The sequence below is a fragment of the Cottoperca gobio genome, chromosome 20 (assembly GCF_900634415.1).
Source record: "Cottoperca gobio chromosome 20, fCotGob3.1, whole genome shotgun sequence".
Taxonomy (NCBI): domain Eukaryota; kingdom Metazoa; phylum Chordata; class Actinopteri; order Perciformes; family Bovichtidae; genus Cottoperca; species Cottoperca gobio.
In genome coordinates this window covers 3814236-3841761 of record NC_041374.1, presented here as the reverse complement: position 1 = coordinate 3841761, position 27526 = coordinate 3814236, and the positions used below count along the sequence as shown (strand labels likewise).

General features: G+C 40.8%; 1 protein-coding gene across 6 annotated transcripts; it reads right to left on the bottom strand.

The window, feature by feature from the left end:
* Positions 1 to 34: 34 nt before the first annotated feature.
* On the bottom strand, positions 35 to 27526 carry rbm33a (RNA binding motif protein 33a). Of its 6 annotated transcripts, none has more exons than XM_029457403.1 (19): positions 27306 to 27524; positions 24060 to 24138; positions 22672 to 22720; positions 22200 to 22273; positions 21761 to 22055; positions 19710 to 19871; positions 18903 to 19071; positions 18537 to 18748; positions 16819 to 17140; positions 15239 to 15300; positions 12319 to 12448; positions 11544 to 11908; positions 10666 to 10902; positions 10186 to 10470; positions 8951 to 9745; positions 7075 to 7251; positions 6029 to 6214; positions 5396 to 5484; positions 35 to 5184 (listed from the first exon to the last, which is right to left on the bottom strand). In XM_029457403.1, exons 1-19 carry the CDS (start codon positions 27322 to 27324, stop codon positions 5136 to 5138), a joined length of 3756 nt encoding a protein of 1251 aa, XP_029313263.1. In that variant the 5' UTR covers positions 27325 to 27524; the 3' UTR covers positions 35 to 5135. The 6 variants fall into 6 exon arrangements, with proteins under 6 accessions (XP_029313263.1, XP_029313262.1, XP_029313264.1 ...); XM_029457402.1 differs by having other exon boundaries at positions 10666 to 10932; positions 11556 to 11908; XM_029457404.1 differs by having other exon boundaries at positions 11556 to 11908.

The window sequence follows — 27526 nt, the reverse complement described above, 5'->3', positions numbered from 1 at the left end:
TTTCAATATCACAATAAAAACAAACTCAAAGTCATTGCTGTGTGTATCAAAACATTTATTTTTCTCCAGTGTTGAGTATCAAATTGAACACATTCCATCTCTTTAAGATTCCTTTTCTTTTTAAAAAAACCATCCAATCTCTTTAGAAACTCACACATTTCACATTTACAGTATCAGAACAGGACTTTTCCAACACAAAACACGATTACTTCATGTCACACATCAAAATTGTGAACACGCACGACAGGATGGGTTGTCAACAGTTCCTGTGAAAACTCTGAGGTTGGATTTTTCAGTCATTATTCGGTGCACCATATTGTTCGGGGATGAGGAAACCAACTGTAGTGTCTTTGTCAAAAATCCAACCAAACAATGCATGTCAAGAAGTTGGGATGACCTTTGGTGCAGTGAAAGCCATAAAGCGGCTTTAGAGTTACGTGTCTGCTCTGTGAACCCGGCTGTCGTCACAGAGATGGAAACCTCCATCCACTGGGCTAACAAACAATGGTAATCCAGGTAGGCCACCCTGCTTGATACAGAAGTCTTAAAGTTCATTCAACAATGGCAGCATCAAGGAAAAGATGAGCAACTGTCAAATATATGCGAGTTGGAAGAACAGCGGTGGCAGGAAAAGCTGTAATGGAAAGAAATCTTTTACGGGGGGGGGGGGGGGGGGGGCAAATGAATGATGAAAAAAATCTTCATTCCTAAGCCGGACACTGCGTGGCTGTAAAAGAAGCTAAAGTGTTAAGTGAGTGAGTTAAGGCAGGAAAAGTGACATAGCAGTATCATGGCTACAGCTGGTCAATGGCTCCTCTCACCAGTACGCTGTTGAGAAATGACTGTTAACACGAGAGCTCATTGTGTTTTTGGTGATGTGGCGTTTCCCTACAGTGCCCTCCAAAACAAAGCTACACCCTCACACCAGAACAGCACACGTGTTTGGACCATACCAATGGTTTTGAATGCTTTTGCTCAACTGGTTTGTACCTCTCATGTAATAAATATATATTTTTAAATGCACTAATGGTTCAATTTGAGCAACTCATAGATAAATACAAGGCACATACACAAACAACACTTTCTGCTGGTACAAAAAACTATGCATCTGGCGTATTATAAACTTAAATAAACAAGTTGCAGCTATTTGTTGAACCAAACAAAGACATGACATGTTGTAGACTTTGAGGAATTTCGACTTAAAAAAAAAAAAACCAGATGAAAAACTTTCACTTGTGTAACAACATTCAGCAAATGAATTAGTTTCCACACCAGCAGGATAGAAAGCCTTTGAGAAATAAAGTAGCAAGTGGTTTCAAATGACCAGCTGGGTTTTTAAAAGTTAACCTTGTGAATCATTACATGAGAGGGACGAACGATAAACTACCTCAACTCAAATATCAGATGTTGGAGCTTCGCATGAGCACCTCAAGGAACCAACAACATCATCTGCCTCATCATGCAACAACAACATAAAGTAAAGCCAATTAATAGTTGAATGTGATGATTGCTAGTTTTAAGCGAGCTGATATGCACACAGTGCCAGTATGACCAGCTTGCCTTTAAGTTGTCATTTGTATATAACCCATAACCCATTTAGAACCCAACTTGTTGATTTGCTAGAACATGCTAAACCTTTGGTATGGTCTTTTAATTTGGCTTCTAGCTCTGTCGAAGTGGACGTGACCTGAAGAAAAAGAAAGAATTAAATAGTTAGTTCAGCCGGTCTGCGAAACATCAGCACCCTGGAACCCACGAATGGACCTAAAGGAAAAAAGCTGTACGTTAGTGTCGAAGAACCCAACTCAGACCGTGCGTATCTGACCCGAAGCTAGTCATCGTGATACGAGCAGCCATAGTGTAGGCTTACGCAAGCATAAGACCCAAAGACATGTCATAGAGGAGCCTTTCTTGGTCAGATATTAAATGCCGTAACCAGCCGGCTGTAAATCAGGATGTAGTCGAGCACCATTTTCCTCAAGGAAATTACTATGAGAAATAGAACAATGTCTAAAAGTTCAAAAAGGTACATAGATGTACGGAATTCTTAAAATTAAGGTACAAAAAGATTCAATATGAATCTGCTCTGTCATTACAAGGCCAGACGTCTTGTAGCCATATACTTATTACTGGCATTGCCGGTACTTTTTCAAATCCATAGGATTTACACAACACTAAAAGAAGTCAAGTGTAACCCACAACATGAAAGACATTAAATACACATCGTTAGGGAACACAAACCTCTACATCAGTTCAACACAAAACAAAAAGGAATAAAACATAAAAAGAAGTCAGTTTAGAACAACTGTACAACGTAGAAAAAAAGACTTAAAACCGTGGAACTTCAAGTTTAGGAGTTTAGACATTTTCAGTCCCAACACTTCTAATACTTCAGGCATGTTGAGAATCACACGTGTGCAGCTTAGTTTTTTTTTATAACCTTGTGGTTATTTCAAGTAATTCTTCATTTAAGGGAAATACCACTAAATTTATGAATTTGATTCACACATGCAAGTCAAGGACGGAGGCCAATAGGTAACTTTGTGAAGTCTTTAAACCAGAGAACCAATTACTTAATCTGTGATGTCATCCCGATGCACGGCCAGGAGTTGATTTATCAACAGCAACTAAAAAAGACAGAATGTCGAAATGTTAACCCTCCAAATGATCTTTGTACTCGTCAAATCCAGTGGAAGTTTAAAATGACGCTACGGTTTGCGTTGCTTCTAGGACGCCGGGGGGGCTGTAGGGAGCTGAACATTAGTATGACATCACAGTTAAATGGGAAGGACAAACTTGTGTTTCTGGCTATGAAGCAAATCATTCAGTGGCATCCCCCTAAATCTATACGAGGTAGTATTTCTTGGCGTTAAAATTTTTTTGTTGTTGTTTTTTTTAAAGTATATGTGATGTTTAAAGTTGAACTTACAGAATACGTTTAGTATAAATGAATAAAATGCAGCAAAAATAAGAAGGAGGATTCACCGTAAAGGCGCCGGACATCACACACAACCACACATCTTTGGGCTACAGTTTAACCGGCTTCACATACCTGCATGTTCACGGTATATTGGCCATGTTTTTATTTTCCCGTAAACACTTTTTCAAATGTCTTATCATCAACAGAAATGTGGTCCAGTCATTCTTCATTTTAGGAAACAAAACACTAGTAAAATGATTTATGTCTGGACCCATCAGCATATCCTTACATATAAAAATGTTTAACTTGATACAACATAAGGAAAGAATAACTAAAAAAAATTCAACAGGATAAATATCGAGAGAAAGTTCTGCTCTACTTCTGTACATGATCACAGCGGAGATAATGGTTGCCCCCCCTCGGCTTCCTTTTGTCACATTCCTGTGAATAATGTACACGAGATCCGCTTCTGAACTTCGACAGTAAACACGGGTAACAATGCCTAAATATTTAAAAAGAACTTGGCGAACTTTAAACCCGGAAAAGACTAAATGTGTCGTGTGATGATGAAGAAAAAAAGTCAATTATGGAAAAAGTAAATGAGCCTAACTCGCTATATCTAGTCTAAAAATGATGTCCCGTGAAATTCAACAGAGCCAGACACGGAGATTATCAAACAGTAAGGATGTGGCAGCACTCCCCAAACAAGGGGCCATGCTCAGAGAAAATAAAAACGCATTAGAGATCGCTCAAATGTTACTTACAATTTCTCATGAAGAAATGTATCTTTATGCAGGAGGATGATATCAATATGATTATGAATGTTTTAATTAGAATAAGGCTAATTACATTTTTTGGGGCAGGAATTCAATTCATGGGGCAAATGATGGGGGTAAATTAGTTGTACGTTTCTGCTATACTGCCAAAACATCTGCTCCGTGTGAAGGCAAACCGCTCAAAGTGCTATTCCAAGATACACCATGCAGCTCAGTGATAAGGCACCAAATTATTTAAAGATAGTCCCGCAGAATCGGATCAATTATACCAGAACAGAGGAAGTCTCGTGTATAGCCCGACAAAAATGTACAGAAATGTATCCGGAGGAGAAATGACGAATATCAAATCTCCAAAAACAATACATTAAATGTGTAATTATAGAAATCCCCCCCCAAAAAAGCCTGCATATCCATTTCCTCAAAGCACACTCGACTTAACTTAAATCCAACTACTCCATAATCAGAAATACAACTAAAAATAGACATCCAAAAGCCATGGAAGGTTATTCCAAAATTGATTCCAGGTAACAGTTAAAATATCTAATAACGATTAGAACAAGGAGCAAAGCCAAATGACCAAACTGATCTAGAGAGGGTCTGCACTATCTGTCCCAGAAGCAGCACTGAAACTAAAAAACACCACAAAATATGCACAGAAATCACAACATTTACAATTCCTAAAACCATTGGGAATTTAGAAAGAACATTTTCATTTTCAAATGCCAATTTGTTTCCAGTCACTGCTCTGTGTCAAATGTGAAATCCTCCACCTCTGTGCCTGTATACGAGTTCTCCACTAGATGGCGCCATTTACTCAAAAAAAAAACTGCTTTGAGACACATTTCTACCTGAAAGCGGGCTCGAGTTGGAAAAAATGAAGCCCCATAACTGATGAAACACTGCCATCTACAGAGGGGGAGACACACTGCCATGTGAATAGGCGGGCCACAGTCTGCCACAACCACTTCCTGCACCGAACCAAACAGTGAGCCGCAAATAATAATAAAAAAACTACTATGAAGTGGTCATATGAGAATGACAAAGTTTAGGTTTTTGTTTAGTTTTAACAGTGAATCTAACTGAGGAGGGGAGCAACCATTATCCCGTGATACGTTCTACTTAGTGTCCCGTGTAAGATGCACAAAACATTCTTCACAAACTACATCAAAGTAGGATGAACAGTCCAGGGTCTCTCCAGTGCCATTTTACAACAGTGGACGATTGGTAGACACATTTATACAATGGCATGCTCGCAGTTAAGGACCTTATGTTCACTGTCCCAAAGTTGATCGATGAATGACGCTTCTGTGCCGAGACGTGGACTGTGTCACCCCAAAGGGCTGAAGAAATATTCCTATGCCAGGTTGGAGCTGAGCACGAGAAGCTCCCACGTTGGGAGAAAGTGACTTCTTGTAACAGGGCTCCCTCTAGTGCGCTCCTCATCCATCAATCAGCGACACATCAATGTGGGACAAATCAATCATGTGCCTGTGTAGTAATTGTGACAATAATGTTTGAGCCATCGTCTCAGGGGCAAAGAACCTAATGAACACTTATGTTGTGCTGCACACAATCTGTACAGCAGCTACATTCCATGACCACCACTTTGGCAACATGTAAAAGGCTACCAACGACAGTATGTAATCATTTAATTTGTATCGCTATAAAGATGATGAAAAGAGGGAGGAATATTGATTACCTATGGAAGCTCATTTGAAAACTTGCTGCATGCTGGGAACTGGAAAATGTGGCGACTGCTTTCCTCTGCTGGGGCATCATTTTGAACATCTGCAATAAACAGAAATGGTAAAATACAAATAAAAGAAAAAGGTAGACACGTTGACTTGTCATAGTAGGGAAAGCACAGGTGTTACTAATAACACTAACGGGGGCTGTGTTCTGTTCAGGTGTTCCAGAGAGCGAACAAGCAATACAAGAATACAAGATATCTGAAATCAAAGCAGCTAAATATTTTATTATTTACACCTGGGCTTTTTGTCTTCTGTGAAAAAGGCCCATCAAGTACAACTATGTTCTCCCCTCATCCACAAGAGGGAGTGGAGGTGGAGTACGGAAGTTCCTTTAAATCATTCACTGCTCTTACCTACCTAATCACTACGACAGAGGGCGCTATGTGATCACACTAGGACACTTTCATTACTGCCCCTCTGGTGGGTGAAAGTACATATCTATGTTTTTATCATGTTATTCTTTATACAAGCGTGATGCCTTACAAGTCCTAACAAAAGGTACTATAATACAATATTATTTTTTTACACACACACACACACACACACACACACACACACAAGTATCTAGCTCCGGTACCTACCTCTATGGGTCCGATGGACCTGAGAAGATTCTGCAGTTGAGCGTCAGTTGTGGATGAGGAGAGGCCCTCTATGGACACGGTACAGCATTCACTCTCGTCTCCTCTTGGGCTCTGTCTGGTGGCCATTGGACGACCTCGACCCATCGGACCACCCCCTCTACCTCGGCCCCGGCCCGACACGACAACCTACATAAAACGCAAGGTGTGAGAGAAATGGCCCACATTGGGTAAAAAGTTTTCGGGGGAAGGGTAGACGGCGGTGAATACATACACGGAACCTTTCACTGCTTACACATGTTGATGTTTTAATCTTGCATTCAACCACGTGGAGAGGAGCTATACTGTTTCTCAGCACAAAGGAAATCTTTAAAACGCTATGCGAAGGTTTTCCTTTCGCACCTCTCAGACACGCCAAGCTTTCACATGATTGACTTATCATATTTCTACATAGAACATCAACTTCAGAACAGGATGCATGTGGCATGGCATATCTTCATTTTAACTTGAGTGATAGGTAGGTTTCTTCATCTGCAGAGGAGGAGGAGGAGGAGGAGGAGGAGGGAGAGACCCCGAAAAAGAGACAAGAGGAGAGGAAAGGGAATATATGAGAGAGAGAGTGTGTGTGTGTGTGTGTGTGCTGGGGGCGGGGGAGCATAAAGAGAGAGGAGCCATGCAAGCGTTGTGGTGACTGCCTTACCCTGTCAGCATCAGTGAGTATGGTGACTGTGACAGCAGCCTGGTGGTGACAGGCGTGCAGAGAGGCCAGGGGACCTTGTGTAGCCCCCCCGTGTTACACTGCTTCCAGCTTGTCAATACTCCTGCACCTGGCATACTGTCCTGTCTTATTATCACTACTGCTCGATTGGTATGTCTACTGAATGCCAAGGTAGCTCCAGCGGCATAGGACAACTTTACAGGAGACATTTCAGCCTCTTTTATTTCAGAACTGCCATTACCCCCCAGTTTGCACTATTAATACATATATATTTTGGGTGATATGGTTGTTGGTTTCCAAAGCACAGAAGAAGGCACAATTTATGACAAACCCTGTTTTGCTGTGGGCTGCCCATGACCCCTAGGCCAGCCTGTGGTGTTCCGCCTGCTCCCTCTTGCTGCTGCCCTGTCATGGTAACCTTCCTTTGCACGGCCTGGTTGAGCGGGGGTGGCGACCAGGTGCCTTGTTGCTGCACGGGGCTACCGGCTGCCACTGGCCCTTTTCCACTCTGTATGGGGACAACACTAATTTAGCACCTCACACAAAATTCCAGCCCTCATCTCAATCTATCTGTAGGCATCAAAATCCTATTCACATTAAGCATTTGCAAGTATTTATGGACAACAGGGAGAAATGCAAGGCCATATCTACAAAGCAAAAGGGGAAAAGTCCCAGCATTGGCGCTGGATCCCTATCAGACATGCTGTGGGGAATAAAGATCAACCCAACAAGGTGATGGTCTCATTATCAAATAAAGTCACAGCTCAACTCTGTTGACATGCGGGGAAGAATTGAAGGTCGTCTCTTCCCCGGTACTGCGGAGAGATGTGACAGATCAATACAGGGGAAGAAAAGAGGCGATATCTCTGACCTGTCCCCAGTTGAGAGTAAATGGATTAATCCCTCCTATAGAAATCACAGCTCCTGATTGCACCCATCAAATGCTAAGCTGCATTACACTGGAACGACAGCAGCTCGATGTGTACCCCATCCCCCTTACACCCCTCTCCTCCCCAGCTTTTGTGTCTTGCGCTGCTTTGTATTATCCGTGATGAAAATATAATTTGCCTCTTATCTGTGTGCCTAAGCCATACAAATCCAAATCCTCAAAAGTGGCAACTTTCTTACACAGGTATTATGTTGCACCCCCTCGTTCAACCAAGAAAGATTAATTACAAGGGTCTTGGATTGGCATTCTTTTGTTGCCTCGCACCTGAGAGATGGGTTGATGGGGAAAAAAAAGAAGCAACCGAGGGATGACAGAGAGGAAGAGAGAGCGCAAGAAAAAAAGAGAAGGGAGGAGATAACATTGTCAAGCACCCGTTGATGACAGCAGAACAATGTGGAAGAAGGAGCATCTAGACAATCTCCTTTTCACTACAGCTGTAGGCCTTAGCTTTTTCTTTCCGTTCCCATCTCTCTTCCTCCATCTCACTCCCCTTTTTTCTCCAAGATGCAGCACATCAGATAGCTCTGCGCAGGTTTCCATTAACGCACTGACACTCAGTTATCTTCATCTGCAGCCAGCCTGCGATTTTGGCTCTGTGGCTTGATCCTCTGGGATGGAGTTGGAAAGCGGCTTATTTCAAATACTATCACATCCCACCACCACGTCTCATCAGTGACAAGTATGAATGTTTAACATGCATGCCTTTGTGGTTTTTCAATAAAGATTAATGTGTAATTAAGGCCACAGCAGTAACTTATCAAGTGAGTATAAAATAACCAGCAGTGGTAATTCTGGACTTGTTGGCGTTACTGTCATTCTTGTTTTACCCTCTCCAAAGCCTCCATCTTAAAAGGATACTCCTCCACCCTTAAAAAGAGGATATCAACCTTTAAGAGCAGTGATGAGGTGTCCCCCAACTCTACAGATAAATGTCATACTGCTCTCTTTAACGCTTACAGCCTTTCCGTGTTCTAAAGGTAAAATGTGCGTAAAGGCATTGCGTCTTAAATACCAGTTCCCAAAGATGAAGTGCGGAAACTCTTAACAGATCAATTTTTACCAAAACGACACAGACATCCCCTTGTCATTCCCATAGGTTAGATATCTTTTGGATTACAAAATAGACAGTGTGAGGGCAATCAGTGGCATTTCATTTCAAAACCGTCGTTCCCCTTGTGGGTAAAATCTGTTGAAATGGATCAAATAAATGTCGGAGCAAACACAAAAGAAGGTGTTGTATAAAGATTTGCATGCTCACCGCTCCTGAAAGTTTGACGACTCTGACTTTTTGGGGCACCTGCTGGTCTTCGAAACTAGGATTCTTGGCGCGCTGCATCACAGTCCTTTTAGCCCCAGGTTTAGGTCCTTGAGTTGGAGTTGGAGTTGGAGCCTGAGTCTGACCAGGGCCCAAAGAGGGAGTTACAGGTATGTTCTTCACCTGATTGGACTGGATCTGAGTACCAGACCTGTTTACGTTCAGCACAGCACTGTTCCTTCGCTGTTGTTGCAGCTGCAGCTGATTTTGTTGAGGCGGTTTCCATTGCTGGTCTGGAACAGGCCCAGGGGTCTGTTGCAGCTGGACGCTACCTTTTACCATCTGCAGGCGTGTCTTGACATTGGGACGTGGTGTAAGGATCTGAGGATTTCCGTTGGGAGGGATAGGGGTGGATTGAATAGGAATCTTAAATGTTTGATTAAATGATTGTTGTGTTCTCGGAGGCATCTGTCTCTGCTGTTGTGGATGTAGTTGTTGCTGCGGTTTTTGTTCCCGTTGTTGCTGCTGTGGTTGTGGTTGGTGTTGTTGTTGATGATGATGTTGTTGTTGTAGTACAGGGTATGGCATTTGCTGATGTTGTTGTGAGGGTTGAATCTGTGAAGGAGCTGGGCCTTGGGTCGGAGTCTGGGCATTGAGCCTATCCAGCAACTCCTTCTTTCTGACGCCAGCCTGCATCTGCCGTCGCATCTCCTTTCTCTTCAGGATCTCCTCTCTCAGACGCTTCTGCTCCTCAATCTTCAGACGGTACTGCCGTGTCTCCTCATCCTCATTAGGGTCCTGTGGCATAAAACACAAACTGACCATATGACTACCTGTCTCCACTTACTGGAGGAGGAGCTGTGAGCCACTGTGTATTATTTGAACCATAATACCTAACCCTAACCCTAACCCTAACAGATGTAATCGAAGGCAAAACACAAGAGAAAAATAAAATTGTATTGATCTAGTCTTTCCAATGGATTGAGACTGCTCTCATTAACAACCTTATGATTGGGCTTTTAATAAATGGGGGTCCTTCTCAGCATACTAATAAGCTCAGCCCAGGTTACAATTTCTGGGTCACTGAGAATTTAGCAGGAAGAAATACTCAGTTTACAGTACCATCAGAAGGTTATTGAAAGAATTGTGATCCAAATGTATTTGAAATAATCTATCCATTATGACATGTTTCCATTCCTTTGGTTTTTTTATTTCCACACGAGTGTTAAAAAGCTGACCTGTGGTGCCATGTTGGACGGTGTGCTCGGGATTTCCTTGCGAACCACTGTCCTGCCTGCTCCCCCAGGCTGCGATTCCATCTTGGCAGCAAATGGGCCTCTTCCTCTGCCACCGTCAAGCACCAGCAGAGTGTTCTGCCCAGGACGCGCCCCTTGTGTTGCCTTGGCAACAGGCCTAACGTTGGCGGCGGGGCGGGCACTGTTCATGTTCGTGTTGCCAGGTGCTACAGGGAGCTCCCGGAGGTTGCTGTTGCGCTGCTGCATTTGCTTGGAGACAGGTGTGTTCTGAAGAAAGGGTCCAATGTAAACATTCCATCTTATATTTACAAATCACTCCGATCTTAATATCTGCATTTAGTTTTATACACATTTCACATGCTTTATTTTGTTTGTTTGGGGAAAATACTGACAGAATAGAGTAATTAGAATGATCTTTCATCACTCGCTGAAAGTATATGAGATGATATGTTAATCTCTCACCATCCTCTGCCTGTTGTTAGACATGTTGCGCTGTTGGGGGTTCTGAGGGCGGGGAGTCATCTGCCTGGGGCTACCATGCACCTGCTGTTGATGGAAGGGATTCTGGCCATGGTGCATCATGGGGCGAGGCTCATTGACATTTAGATGTTGCTGCTGATGATGGGGTAACTCCTGCCTATGATGTTGCTGCTGCTGGTGCATGGCCTGATGGGATGGCATTGGGTCGTGATGCTGAAGCTGGGAGACAGGAGGGCATTGCATTAAGCCCTGAAATATCAGAGAAAGAAGATAAATTACAATACGAGTAAATCAGCTACATTAGACCTTATTGTTGCATATAATGCAAAATATTTATTTCATTTTTTACTAGCAATAGTATCTCTTCTTAGCAACGCTAATCTCCACATTGAATTAGGCAATTATTGCATATAATTAACCTCCAACTGGAATCAAGTACCCAGTAATACAACAATAGGGATTCAATCACTAGAGGGAGCTCTTGCCTATGTCTCTTGAAAAAATACGAAGATGCCAAACAGACATGAGTATTTTTCCTTAACGCTTCAGTAGCAGTGAATATGATAACTAGTCTAGTTTATTCATGTGTACAGTACTCTAGTCATTGCTCTTGCAACAGCAATTTTAATGAAGTAAAGCAAAACTGACAAAATTGAATACATTCATGGCAGAACATGCACGTGAATTGTTTGCCATGCCCATTTACAAGAATTGTCCTAGGTAAGAGAGGATGCTACAAAAGAATCATGATACTTGGATCAAATTACAATATTTTGCAAGCAAATGTAAGAAACAAGTAGGGAAGAACTAGATAAACCGCACAAATACACAGACATGTACTGGCTATAAAAATCACTTACTCTTAGTCGTACCTGCATCCCAAACTGGACTTGTGGAGGGGGGAAAAGGTTCCCCTGCTGGCCAAACGGCTGACGAGGGCCCATGAAGGGTCTGGGCTGGTTGGGGGGGCCACCTTGTTGATTCAAGCCGACCATCCCCTGATGACCTTGGTGGGGAGGGAGGTTGGGTCTTGGGGGTTCTCTCGGAAAAAGTCCTAGCGGACCCTGACCAGGTTGGTTAAAGGCTGGTCCTGGTGGGCCGAAGCCCATGTGGCCCTGGCCGGGCAGCTGCTGCTGGTGAAGGTTGTGGCTGCTGTTCATCAGAGGACTGGGGCCCTGGTGATCAAACATGTGCTGCCCTGGAAACCGTGTTGACTCAGTGCGCTCTGTGCACACAGAAGGAAGATCAAACAACACCACAACAAAGATGTCAGTTTCTTTTGCCTTGCGAGCCAATTTCAATAAATCAGTCACTCCCTCTCCAGATGTATAGTGCTATGGCAAGGAAAACGACAACAGACAACTCTATCGAGGTGAAAGTGTAAACAAAAGGTGGTGGTTTTTAATTCTGCATCAACACTGAATGAAAAATCTGAAATATAGATATTTAATGCATTTTCCAAGGCTCTTTCAGATGTATATATATACACGCATGCATTTAACATGAGTGGTGCTGATAGAGCACCAGGAATCTAACAGCATACCCTGTAGGTATACCGCCAGAGGTGATGTCAAATTGGATTAAATATGCCAACAGAGCTTCGTAGCGCTCGTCCAAGGTGGGTGTGAGACTCACCTCCCATGAAGTGGGGCTCTCTGTCTTGGGGGCCTTGCGGTAGCTGGTTCCTAAAGGGCTCCATGTGATGAAGGGGCCGCTGGGGCTGGCCAAAATTACCAGAAATGTGGTGCTGGAAGTCTCCCGGTCCCTGGGATAACACAAAACTCATTAATTATAGGCCATACTGGGAACTCAATAATCACAAACAAATTAAACTAATGAAAAATGGGAATTTGTTGTGGAGAATGCATGGGCAGGGAGCGCTTGTAATTGAAAGGCTTGGGCCATTAAAAAAGATGCAGAATCTTGAGTTGTAAACATCAATATGCATGCCAATATTAAAGAAACCCTTTGGCCTGAATTCGTGAGTAAACCTGCTTTAATGCTGCTTGGGGCTTTGTTGATAAACCTTCTAAAAGCCTGTCTCTAACAAGGAAAGGGTATTTCACCTTTGTTTCAACCACGAATGTTCCACAGCTTTCTACTCATTGTATGCACATTACTCCCCATCTATCTTCCAAGGAAAACTAGATAACAACCCTTTAATCCCTCTTTGGAATTTGAATCCCTCACATAACTTTCTCCTTTATTCTTTTAAACATCCATCTCTGTTGAAAAATTAACCTGCTATTCAACACGTGGCACTTCCACAAATGGGCTGCTTGCCTCCTCCAAGCCCATTGTAAATTACTTAAGATGCTATCAAGGCTTAATCCATCTTTATTCCACTCCTGCGTGGCGGTATTTAGAGATGATAGGTGTTAGAAAGCTAGAAGGCCAGAGTCCCAAAAACTTGCTTAACAGAAAGTTAATCAAAGGGGCTTAAAAAGACAGCGGATCACAATGAGGGCGCAATCATACCGTTCCAAAAAGGTCAGACAAGCAGGTTTGCACAATGAGGACTCTGGTGTCCATATAATACCTCTCAAATAAACCCGCTCATCCTTTCGCTTTTAATCCTTGATAAACAGACGGGCTGCTCAATATGCAACTGATGCTCGGATAGTTCTCAGCAGTGAGGGGATAACAAAGACAAATATAATGAAGAGGGGCCAAATGTCAAAGTATTTAATAAAGAATGGAAAATTGAGTTTAAATAGATGTTTTGTTTCAAGGTTTCAATGTTAACTTCTGAAACCTAATACCAATATAGATTGTAGGCATTGAAGCATATTCTTTGTTTTCAGGATATGGTATTGTTCACAAGAGAGGTAAGAAGCTGTGACTGCTATCAATTAACCAAGGAAGACTTTAAATTTCAACATGCACAATAAGGAGGATAGAATAAATTATTAAAATTAATAATTTATATATATATATATATATATATATATATAAAAATTATTAAAATTAATAATATATATATAAATTATTAAATTATAAATTATTAAAATTAATAATATATATATATTAATATATATATATATACATATACATATACATATATATATATATATATATATATATATATACATATATATATATATACATATATATATATATATATATATATATACACACACACACACATATACACATATACACATATACACAATTTTATATAAAAAAATAAATAAATCATAATATAAATAATCATATATATAGTGTGGTCGTTGGCATCTTTATGTCGTGGTTAAACTGAATGTCATTATCTAAACAGAATAAATATTCTAATACCTTTAATTGGTGCCGAGATTAATATTTCAAAACCCGTCTCCACCAGCAAAATTTTAATGCAGTAATACTAGAGGCTATGACCCCCCATTTGCCCGGTCTTTTAACAATTAAATTTGATGGGATGATAATATATGATAATCATGAGTAATCATGTGCCCACTGGTAAATGGAATGTCACCTGCATTTCAAATTGTGTCCTTGGCAACAGGAGCCTAAATGCGATTGACAGCTGGGGAATCCAACACTATGCTATTCATCAGCCCAGTTGTCTGCATACCCTTCCAACCCCACCTTCTACGTTCTGATAAGAAGCAAAACAGCTCGCTGCTACTATGCTATCAATATCTAGCACAATCACAGACCTCAGGGAACAAAAATTGCACAGTACTGACATTCAAGGTTGGGAAAAGAGGTACATAAAAATACTGCTTTTTTTAAACAAAGACTGGCTCTTTGTGAAAGCATGGCTCATTTGGCAACAGGGTTGTAAATCCACATGAATGCAATTGGATGCAGCTATTTTCCATTGGCTAATTTGCATAAATCCATATAAAATGCACTTTCCAGGAAGATGTCAGTCAGTACCAGCACCACCTGATGCCTGGGCATCATTAACTAGAAGGACAGAGTAACTTAAGGCACTTTGGCTGACTTGCTGTCAAGCAATTTCCCTCAATGCAGTGATTACTTTAAAGGCATTTCCGTCATCTCTTGGATGGGTTCTTTGCGAGTGAAATAAAGGACCTTTTCCAACAGGAAATCACTGACTGAAGATCTCTTTCTCTGACGTGAAATTCAGCCTTCGGAATATATGGTGCAAAAAGGCAAGAGGCTCACCCCAGCCCCATCAAACCGCCAGCATGTTTGATTCATTCAAGTACCGTTCAAAAAAGGTCTTCGTGCCTTTGGGACACAAACTTGTGGAAAGTGAATTTTAACTGGCAGTATATCCTGGTTTCACAATTCCATTATGTGCCAAGCTGGCTAGTCTGAGCCCCAGCCCATCCATGAAGAGTTGCTAACTAAGTCCCGCTACTGCAGCCTCGACCTCCAAAAGACTACTGCCTAAAGCCCCTATCACGCATTTCCAGTTGTGCAGCCAGGCTCGTATCGGTGTTTACAGATTTGCTTTAACAGCATTTGGCCAGGGCAGGCAGTCTAATTGCCGTAATGATATTGCCCTCACAAAAAGGGACGCTAACCGTGTGGAGAGGGAGAGAAAGTGAGGCGAAAGGGAGGGAGAGGAGCAGCTGCTACTCACAGGGAACCTCTGAGGACCCACAGCAGGTCTGGGTTGGCTCTGAGCAGGAGGCATCAAGGGCACTGCAATGAGAGGGAGCGAGAGAGAAAGAGAGCAAGAGAAAGGGGGGTGGATAGAGGAGGGGGAGAAAAATGAAAATGAGGGGCAGGAGGCAGAGAGAGGGTTGTGATAGTAGAAAGGGAGGAGCCCATTAGACATCTCCATGCTAAAGGCTGTTACACAGACATACATGTTACATTTTATATCAGAGTTACTTCTCACATCTTAACACTGCTAGGCACGGACCAGGGAGCTCAAGGAAATAAGAAATAATGAGAATAATTTGCCAAACTCAACAACTATAAATGAATAAGACATTTGCTGTTTGACAACATTTGGCACAATACAATTTAACTGGATGTTCATATTGCTGCCATACTGCTTTAAAATAAGAGTTACTCTAAGTGCATGTCAACATGTACAACTCGAAAATATTCAATTGGAATTTATTGCTTAAATGAATATATAAATAAATATACACGGGCATATACAAGTACACACGCACACACTTAATCATAACCACAGGCAATCCCTGATTTTCCAGAACACATTTTCCCCATGCGCACTTGCACACAGTGACACACACACACACAGACGGACTAACACGCTTTACTAACAACATTTAAATCTTGGCCTGGACAGACAGGCCAGATAAACCCATCTCAGGGAATGAAATGGTGATGTAGCCAGAAGAAAAATGGAGGATAAACCCATTACTGGCTGAGAGAGCTATTCACTTGTCATTCAACCAAACAACAAAATGACATTCTAATCCAGACACCTTTCAGGACAGTGTAAGGATAACCAGCCAGAGCATGCACCTCAACTGAGCATCTTCCTGATTAACCAGGGCTGCACAATGTTTGAATAAAATTTAAATTAATTTCATTCTCAGAATTTAGATAATTAATCTCATCTTTTAATTTTTTATAAAAACAATATTTATTGCATATATTTTTGTCTTCATGCAGACAGGACATTTTTGACTAATATGGGACTGGCACATCAACTTTGCACAAGACAAAGGTCACACTGTCATCTTAAACAGAAATCATAAGGCCAACAACTGCTTCACTTAAATGCTGAAGACCAAAATAATGAAACGTAAAACACAGAAGATCTCTGGATTTTTAAATCCAATAACCATTACAAATCATTGCATTGTGTGTATTACATATACACATAATGCAACGGTTAGCGGTAACTATTGTAATATATATAATATATGCTGATCTTTGAATCCAAAAAGTTCAACACAAACAGATATGATCCACTCAGTTTTCCCATGGGTCTCATCTCACATTTAAGCTCAAGTCTTGTGATTTGTTGAGGCTATTTGTAGGAGAGCTTGGTTTGATGCAACATACCTCCTTGCTAATGCATAAGTGGCAGAACTGCTGGCATTTATGATTGAGAATGCAAAATCACATTTTTAATACCATTTATTTGCACACTTTGGAGAATCCAGAAAAACAATGGAAATGAGGGGGAAATATTTTAAAGCCAGAGAATTGAAATAAGAACAGCATGGATTAACGTACCTTGTACAGAGGATGACGTGGGCCCTCTGAAATGGGGGTTAATGTGGATGTTTTTGGACTGTGGAGGCTGCTGCTGGTGATGCTGGGGGAAGTTGGGGGGCGGGGAGCTCATCATTCGTGGTGGCGGCTCCATCTGGGGCCGCAATGGTGGGGAGCGGTGAGCCATGTGTGGGGGGATGAGGGGCTGAAGGGCCTGCTGGGCCAGTGGGCGCCCATGGTCTTGGAAGGGAGGAGGACCTCTTGGACGTGAAAGGTGGTGCTGCTGGGAGTGCAGTTGCTGCTGATGAGGCTGATGAGGAAGAGGCATTCGGGAGGATTGCTGCTAATTGGACAGAGATGGGGGAAACGGAGAGGAGGGAAAAGCAAAACAACCTGTCAAAACATTTCTTTCTGGCAAGATTCTGATATCACTGCTTGCAGCCATGACACAACAAGTCAATTCACAAGCAAGACGGAAGACGGCTTCCTAAATTAATTTAATGCAAGGCTCCCCTGAAGATTAAAAGTTTGTGTTCTTCAGAATTTGTACAAGTGACATAAACCTGAAGGTAACTGGAGTCACTATACATGTTAAGTGAGCTACAGCCATTAAGATGAAAAAGCCAGCTGTCTGATAGCATAAGAAAATATCAACCAGGGATGCACCAACTGATAACAATACTTGTAGGTGAAGTAAAGTTTCAAATGGGTGCTTGATAATTGGCCAGTCTATCCGTTTAAGCTGCCAAACAAACAAACCAGTGACCAATTTAGTCAAGTGGTTAAACATACAGTATGTTGTAAAAAGTACACGCTCATTAACAGCAGTAAGCATATTGTTTGTGGTGTTGGCATGTTGTCCATCTGTCATTAAATATTAATTTCTAGTGTTTGTTTTGCTTTTATTTTACAGCCTATAATCATAAAATAAATAATAATGGAGAGCTGAAGGGACATGCCGCACAACCTTGAGAACAATTTAACACGCTGCTACATTATTTGCAATTTATTAATCTTATACAATAGTTTTGTTTTTGGGAACTTTTGTATAATGTAGCCTTGGTATAATAATAATAATAATAATTATAGTTATTAAATAAACAGCAAAAAAGGAAATGTAGCATCTTTAACGTCACAATTAACAGGAAGGGATTATGGCTGCAACGAGACGGTAATGTGGTAACCTCGCGTTACTGAAGATCATCACCACTCAGTCTTTTCATTTAGGTTACACGTTCAAAGTGACTTTTTCCCTAGACCTTCAAAAGGTCTTGTATGAACTGATGAGCCATGTAAATCAAAGGATTAAATGCTTGGAGTGATATCTAATAATAAAAGCTCACAAGAAACTAAATCCTGGGAAAAGAACAAATTACATTTTGTATAATAGTCTAAATGGATGACTGCCAAATGATTTGTTATAATCCATATATCAACATAGATACGGGGGAGCAGAGCGTTTTGACTTTTGTCATGCGTAAACGACCATAGATTTGAAGGTCTTAGACAATGAAGAGAGCCTCCGCGAACAAAACACATGTGAAGAACTAAGACACCCAGCCATGTTCTAACTGTGACAAAAAGAAGAAGGTAAAGAAGTCCAGCCAGTTCAAATCTTCTTATCCAGTGAAGCTCTTGTGCTTTCTTTAGCTGCTCTCCAGGAGTGGCTCAATATCGAGTGACACGTTATTCAGCGTATCCAAAAACATTCTCCCTTTAAAAGTGTTCAGATTGTTTACCTGCATGCCCATCATCATGGGGATCCTCTGGTCAATCATTCTTCCTCTGTTTCCTCCTCTAAAATCTACCATTCCAAAAGGTGGGAAGCCTCCTCTTCCTCGGCCTCCTCGCATTCCTCCTCGCATGCCTCGGCCTCCATATCGGTTCTGTCTCTTTTGCTTTTCTTGTTCTTCAAACTCCATCAGATCTTGCTTGGCCTTCTCTGACAGTTCTAATGACGAGTAGAACGGGAAAACAGAGTACTTGTTCATTAACAGGTTCAAGTTCGTAGTATTTCAAGGATTTAAGATCTAGAAACATTTGAGAATACAGTTTGGTTGTTACTGAACAAAGAATAAATCATGCCCAGTCAGAATAATTTGTACCTAGTGTTTCAGGAATATTTCTTCTGTTACTGCCTGCATCAGCCAACCGCACAACAGCGCCATCCTTTCTTTCAGATTTGAACCGTATGCGTCCAGACTCCTCATCTTCCTCATCCTCCTCGTCCGATTCCTCTTTTGTTTCTTCTTCAGGCACAACTTCATTTTCAACCTGAGGACATTTTCAAAGGTTAAACATTAAATGAATAATTGTTGGGATTCTTTTTTACACAATCGGCAGTGTGCATCACGAAACCTCCTCTCCTGCACTGTTGTCTAGAGAAGAAACAATTAGCTAATTAATACATTAGTTAAACCATAATTCTGATAATCAGTTTGTCATTTTTTCAGCAAAAGCTGGTTCCAGCTTCTAAATTGAACAATAAGATTCACCTCTACAGTAAATATTCAATGGCTTTCTAAGTCTTCTACGACATTGAACCGAATATCTGGGTTTTGGACCGCGAGCCGGACAAAACAAGACATTTAAAGATGAAATCTTCAGTTTGAGGCAAAACAGAAAGACTTTTCAGTTTTTGGGCCAAATAAATAATAAATTAAAATCAAGAAATAGCAGATGATGATGATAATAATCGTTCTACTGGTCAACATTTAACACAGAATATCATTTTTCATCTGCATGAATGCTCACACGCCTATGTTCACACACTATGATGAAGAGTAAGACAATTAATAAATGGTTAACCATCTGCACTCTTTGTTGGATTTCCACAGCAGATTCTGAAAATAAATGCTATCAATCTATAGCAACCAAAGGTGTAAGGTGTAGTATGTCGAGTGTCAGCAAACCTCTTCTGTGTCAAAGACCTGAGAGCCCTCGGCTGTGTCTTCCTCCTCCTCTTCCTGCTGCTCTTCTCGCCCTACCTCCTCCTGATCCTCGGGGACCTCCTCCTGTTGGACTCCATGTTCACCCAGACGCTCATCATCATAGGAGGTTTGGTATTCATCATCCTTTAAAGATCACATGGATAATATGTATTGATTAGTTAAAGTGGTAACGACGCTAAAAGAAGGATCAGCAATGTCTGATTCAGCACTAGAAAATAATCTCTTAGTGGCTCTTTTGAAAATGAAAACATCTATTTATGCTACGCGATGCTGTTCGGATGTACGGAAGATATATGAATATAACCATAAGAGATACGTGGATGAGTTCATCTGACATCCAAGAGCACATTTTATAAAATATGGATACATTTTTATTTCATTTAAAATCGCTAAAATAAATAAAAGTGGACTTAATGATGATATACTTGGGAGTATCTGCAATTTAGACGTAGAAATGTTTACCTTTTTTAATGAAAAGGGGCAACAATCATACAGAGCATACAGGCAAACATTAAAATGTTATGGAGAGGATTTGAGGGAGACACCATGTAAACCCCCCTCCCAACTGAAATTACCATAACAGTGGGAGCAAGGCTTCATTACTATTCCTGACAGTATTTGAAATTCAATGAGATGTAAATGTTTGACATGATATACAGAAAAGCAGGCACGGATAAAAGCACTCCTTCCCAGTTCAGTGATGGTGAAAATATCATTGACTGACTTCTCGCAAATCACTCTGTTATTGGCCGCACTAAAAGTTCATGACTCCGTGCCAAAAAACATCCCACAGACATAAACATTCTGGGAGATGACAAATCCATAAGAAAATGTGAGTTCAAGTCATGATGTAATCATTTTATATAATCCTAAAAACACATCCCAGTCATTCCAGCAACCTCAAACCTATGGTAAAGGAGTTGCGAGTAATTCAAACATTCTAACTGCATAACACCCTCTAACAAAAACTCATTGCTAAATAAGGTCAGACTGTAGGTCACACCATGGTGTTTGGTGTTGCGCTCCATTAACCTGCCAAACAGCAGCACATATTAATGCAGAAAAAAACGGAAAAAAAACTCAGCAAACCAGACGGATGGACAGGCTGCCCCAAGGGAACACAACGGCTTAATCCTTTAAACTGTTCCACATAGTACTCAATGAATACCATTGTGAGCATAATGTCAAGGCCAGGCAGTTTAGTGACCTTGTAAACAATTATTACACATAATACAAATACACATCCACACCTGCAGACATTTCCCAAATCCAGAATAGGCATCCACTTGTGCCACACATCCTCAGTAAGAAGGTCAACATCTTATCTTTGTTTGGGGAAAAGAGGTAGGCCAATATATCTCTGTCAGGTGCCAAACACCATCACACCTTGGTAAATGGACCATAACGGACATTTGCACATGGATCTGGTCTTATCTTTGATCCTCTTAGTCCTGGCTAAGAGGGAAGGGAAGCGAATAAAAGCGAAACTCGCATCAATCATTGGAAAACTGTATGGGGTGTCCTCAGGAAGGTCAATAATCTTTTCACCTGCATTAGACTTTATCAGATCCCGTCTAAAGGCCGAGATAAAAGCCCCCCACATTAACCTCCGCCGATTGGCAGCACATCTCCCCCAACACAAAGCAGCTTCTTACTCCCCCAAAGATAAAGGGCCCAAGGTCACAATGGCACAGGGATTTAGAGGCGACAGCAGAGCATTACCTCATGCCAAACAAGCTGTCAACACAAACTTTGTCAGCATGATGGAGAAAATTAACTGGCAGGAAGTGATAATGAATCTAATCCTCCCCTGCCCAAAAACGCCAACCAACATCTCCTTCTCCTGAATAGATTTTCAATCCTGACTGTCCCCTTACCGAGACAAGAAAACTGATAATATCTCTAGGATACAATAGAGTTGGACAAAAAGGGGAGTTAGAGGATGTGTGTGTGTTTTTTTGTGTGCGCATCTGCAGGTTTTTACATGCGAGTAAGCAAATGTGAGAACTCACTTGAAATTCACCATCCATGGGCTCATTGATTTGGATGTCTAGCACTTCATCCTGGTAGCCATCGTCACCCTCAGCTAGCTCTCCAGTGTAATCCATTTGATCTTCAGGCATCTCTGCGTTGTCTTGGCTGTATTCCTGTGTGTATTCCTCTTCCCCCTCTTGCTGGTAACCCCCCTCACAGCCCTTTTCACCCAGGTTCACAACGTCATCTGTGTAGTTTGTTTCCTGCGCGTTGTCCTGCTGGCCATAGGATGTGCCCAAGCTGTATGTGGCATTGAGGCTCACTTCCTGACCACTGAAAACAAACAAACATAAGGACTTTGCAGAAACCAGAAATTAAGTATGATGGTAAAATATGCAAAATTTGGACTTTGACTGTCAGCTATACAACCACAAGTGTTAAAAACTTGAACACGTGGCACTTATTTTATTAGCTTACCTCATAGTTACATCTTCATTATCACTTTGTAGAAGGTCATCATTCAGCTCTTCATCTGACACTTCTGAGGGATTCTAAAAACAAAAATATAACTATTATGGTGTCCACTTTTAAATGTGTTTGCTAATCTTCCTCAGTTGTGCGTAAGGCCTGGGGGCAGGGGCCCACCTCCAACCCCAAAGGATGCTCTATTCCCATGTGGTGAAGGCAATCTGGGCAGGTCAACACTGTTCTTTTTTGTCCACTGTACTTCCTCCTGGTTCACATCAACAGTTCCCCCTGTGGAGGAGCCACCTGCTACAAGTGAACTGTTCACTTCTATTTTCTAAATGTTCTACCAACACCCAATGTTTTGGATATTATTTTCCGTTTTCTGCTTGTAAGCAGAGAAACCATACTGACAAGCCAAGTGTTCTTTGGCACAAAATATAAAATCAAAGTAAACAAACAGTGAGATTTTGTATTTTCTTACCTTCTTCCCTGACAGCCAATCCTCCCCCAACAAATCTTCTTCCAAATCACTTTTAACAAGAAAAGACAAGTAAGACAACCAATAACAGGTTAGCCGAGTTAGATAACAGTGCAGAGTGTTATGTCTATTTACAAATGAAGTTATTCTGTAAAAATAAAAAGTGGTTGTTTTCACTATATATCCCTCTGTATACCTACGGTTGGTTATAGTTAGGTTTTTATCGATAATCCTCATCAGCTCGCTTTGTTATCGATACTCTACTCGATTCTTTTTCATTGCTAAATGATTGCTTTTAATATTATATTTATATAAAAAAAAGAAATTCTGAACAAGATTCAAATGTATTCATATTTTGAATATAACTAAATGTATTTAGATCAACATCAGTAATGTTACAACATCAAAGTCAATAATATATCACTCGAAACAAATCTAAAATGTCAATAAATAAATAATATTCCTGACATCATAATACTGAGTGAGATGGGGTTGGGAGATTGGACGAATATATTGGCAATAGGATGAGTACATAGGGGTTTTGGGGTGTTTTTTTCTCATTCAATATCTGCCCACGAAGAGCAAGTGAGTGCCGCTGCTCAGCAGACAGCTGCTCAGCAGACAGCTGCTCAGCGAGCAGAGAGAGACTGCGGGTATGTAGAGTCAGCCCATTTAAACATCTAACTCTGTAAGTGAAGTGTTTATTTTGACCCAACCAGAGTTAGTAATTGCTGGAACAGCCAAAAGACTACACCAAGACGTTCTTGGTGAGATTTATTTTGTTTCTGTCGAATTCGAACTGTGTATCACAATGCCCCACCACTCGCCGGGTAGAATGAAACACTTGAACAATCGTACCCAACACAAGTTTAGAACAAATGATAAACAATCATCCTGTCCTCCTCCCTCTGCTGATTCACTACCTGCAGGTACCGCTGGTAGAGGGAGGAGGTGCTGGTTTGTCTCAGCCAGAAGCTTAATTTACAAGAAACATTAAGTTACCATTAAGTCTATCACACCACTTAAGCCTAAATGTAACTAGCTTCACTGAGCAAATCGCTACAGCCATTCATTAGTCGTAATGAATACAGATAAATTGAAGGATTACGCAATCCTTAAATGGGATGAGAAAATTATTCGGCTTCTTAAGATAAATATACTATGTCAGCCATTAAATTATCTGAAAAATATCACAAAGCTGAAAACAAAGTTGTTTTCTTTACACCTGAAAAGTTGATGTTTTGTAGATGCGTAGTTCTCACAGTATAATTATGTTTTGTTTACAGGCAGACAGGATTATTATGCTGCATTCAACACATCTTTATTTGACTAGCTTAGCAGGCTGTGAATTAGATACACTACAGGAGTCTTCTCAGAATATGATTATTTACCTCTCTAGATCGTCATCTTCACCTCTCCTCCTGCGTGACCGCTCAGCACCAGGTTTGTCATATTCATCAAAGTCATAATCTGCAACAGAAAGACAGTTTTGCTTACAGAGCAATAGACTATGCTAATAATATTCACCATCCTCATTGGTTGATATCAGTCTTTCATACTGGACTGCACCATTTGAAATGTACAGAGACTATTAGCACACCAAGTTGTTGTTTTAGATTGGGGTGCCCCTCCTGCCAAGCTGATACAACATTTCCATTTGTACCAACTGTATGGTATACTGCAGACTGGTAAGCATCCCTCGCAGGTATTTTCAGACATGAATGAACATGTCAAAAATACTGATGAAAGCAAATTACTTAAATTAAGAAGAAAACTTGTTTTTTTACTAGGTTTTTAGAAAGATGACCATTTTGTTTTAAAAGTTGTAAAATCAAGAGATGTTAATTTCTTAAGAGGTGGGGGAATTTACCCGAAAATATCTACAAACGACATAACCAAAGTAAATTGAAAGCTGCTCTTCAACAATTTGCACCAGCTGCATGATTTGGGTCTCATTCAAAAGATAACTCTCTTTTTTGTTCTTAATCACTCCAAGTGCTTCTGGCACTGAGTAATAGTGGTCTGAATATACTGAATTTGAAGAAAATACACTCCGTCTGAAGTTTGTTGTTGAAAAAGATGCCTGAAAATGGGTATAGCTGGTAGGTATGAACTGGAAAACACAATAGAAACATAGCACCAAGTGTTACCAAGTTCAGGTTAAAATTTCAGATAAAAAGGAATAAAAACAGGTTTTTCTAAGAGTAACACCAGGCGTTCACAAGCTGTGCATTTGGAGATATTATAATATTTATTGATTAAATAGGCCATAAATAACTATTGGCCTTTACTATAAATAACTATTATATACCCAATATTCCCTGTCAGTAGTAATGACACAAAGTAAGTGAAGTATAAACAAAAGAAATTGTAATATTTTTGTATTTTGTAATTAATAAATACAATTATGAAAAAATAACAACATTTGTAAAAAATAACATTTGTAAAAAATAAAACCATGGTTATCACATGTTTAAAGGTTCAGCAGTTCATTGGCTACACGATACGAGAGTCACCGGGAGACTTGGCGGCTGCTGGCTACATTTGTAAACAAAAGAAGAGGGCTGGCACTTATCAAGTTGACACTCATTGGCTATTGATGGTATGGCATGGAAGCTCCGATTGGCTCAAATGAGGTGTCAATCGAAAGGTCAGAGTTCGGCATCCAGTTAGCAAATATCAAAATAAAGCTAATAGCTTGCTACATGCCGTTTTTAGCGAGCATCATTGTGAAAATAAACACATCGATCAGCTGATTTTAAAGATTGCAACAGCTGTTCATGGGCTTTATCAATGTGACATGTTCAAGGTGGATATATTTTTACTGGAAACGATCGTTTGGACCTCTGCAATGACACAGGAAGTGTTTTTGGATTATTACTGATTGCAGGATTATGACGAGACTTCATAGGTGAGTTGGCTCAAAGTTATGAGTTTGATTGTGAGTGTACTTGCTTGTGTGAGATGCCTACTGTACTTGCTGTTGTGATTTTGATCTCAAAACTGTTTTTATCACTAAATAGACGTGACCCTAAGCTTTCGAACGACATGTGGCGTAGCGTAACAACTCCATCATGATGGACTGTAGGGAACACAGGGCAAGATACAGCCTCTCTGAAAATGGATGTTAAGTGGTTAAAGATCTATATCTGAGAAAATATTTTTCCAGCCGAATCAAATTGTTTTAAAGGATATTTAACCTTTTAAATATTTAACTCCTTTCTTGACAGGGATTGTATAAAAAGGCAATTAAGTAGGTTCTTGCATGAGTATTAACAAGGCTTTAATGATTGGCTTGGTGGTGTGAGTTACCCTTGACCCAATCACTTACTCAGCCACCTCTGCAGATCAGATAACCAATGTTATAAAGACGAGAAGGAAGCAAGCAGAAAGCAACACAAGCTAGCCAGAAGCGAAACAACATTTTAACAAAGTACCACCACATTCAATTTGTCATGCTTTCTTCTTCTCCTGTGTACGTGCTGTAGATTTGTCCACAGCATCCACATGGACTAGTGCGGTTTGAGCAAGTATGTACACGATAATTGTTGTGGACACACCCACAGAGGAGATGGCTTTCATGAAATATGTTCACAGGCCTGGTGCATGCATTTCACCAACTCAAGTCACCTGTATAGACTCTGGCTATAACTGACATACTAAGCATCTTCCGACAGTCACGACAGTGCCAATGCTATTTATAAACGATGAAGCAAATGTGGAATAAAAACACCGCGTAAACTGCGTCATATACTGGTGCCCCCCATTAACACATGCAGTCGTCAATACAGCCCCAATTCTGGCGACATGGACCATAAATACAATAAAGCACTGTATGACTACTAGTAATGTTAGGTAACGTAGTTCGGTTAAAGCAGTTTGACAAAATGCCACCAAACATTGGCTAAAGAACTGCGTGTTCTTTCTAAACGATTGCCTTGTGCGAAGTCGGATAGCTTCCATCAGCAATGCTGCGGCGGCTAATGTTAGCTTGCATTTTAGCCTAAACACCTGACTTTATAGTCATTATTCGCTCTTTTTTTTTGTTTACTTAACGTTAAAAATTCAGTATATTTAACATGACAAACAGAGTGCCAGGTGTATTCTCGATTAGTCATTCGTTTTTTGTTTTTACACGTTTTCCAACCCGTTATACTTGCGTTATGTTAAACCATGCTAGTTAGCTAAATTGCTTACAATACTAGCAAACGCAGCTGCTAACAATCCAGAATTTTGGACGGAAAATTAAAAGCTTACATTAGCCCGTGTCTTGTGCCTCAATTGATTTGCTTAACTCGTGGGTAATATCACTCAGCGAATATACACTCTCATAAATGACACTAATTACGCTGAACTATACAATGCTATAATGTTAACTCAACGCTAGCGTTAGCAGCCAAGCTATCGCTTCCGTTCGCTATAACTTAACGTTATTTCTTATTACCACCTAGAGTGTCAGAAAGTGTGTTCAAAGTATTGCAAATGTATCTATAGTTAACCATAGCTAAGGTCCAGTGTGTGGCCTACCGTCAATGCAGGAATGTTTTCAAACCTTAGTAACATTAGCTAGCCATGTTAGCTAAATTAGCTACATAGCTAACTTAGCATTGTCGACAAAAGACGCTACCGTTACTCACCCTGAGCGTTGGCTGACATGGTGCAAGGCGCGTCCCGCTTAAAGTCTGTCTACAAAACTGGTGGGTGCATGTAATCTTTAGTATTTCACCATTTTGACGGTACAAAACGTGAGACTAGCAAGGGAACAGCTTCTATGCGGCAGGGATTTCTATTCACGACCAGAGTACAAACATGGCCGAGCTGTGTTTGCTGCAATGATGCATTGTGGGTGGGAAACACA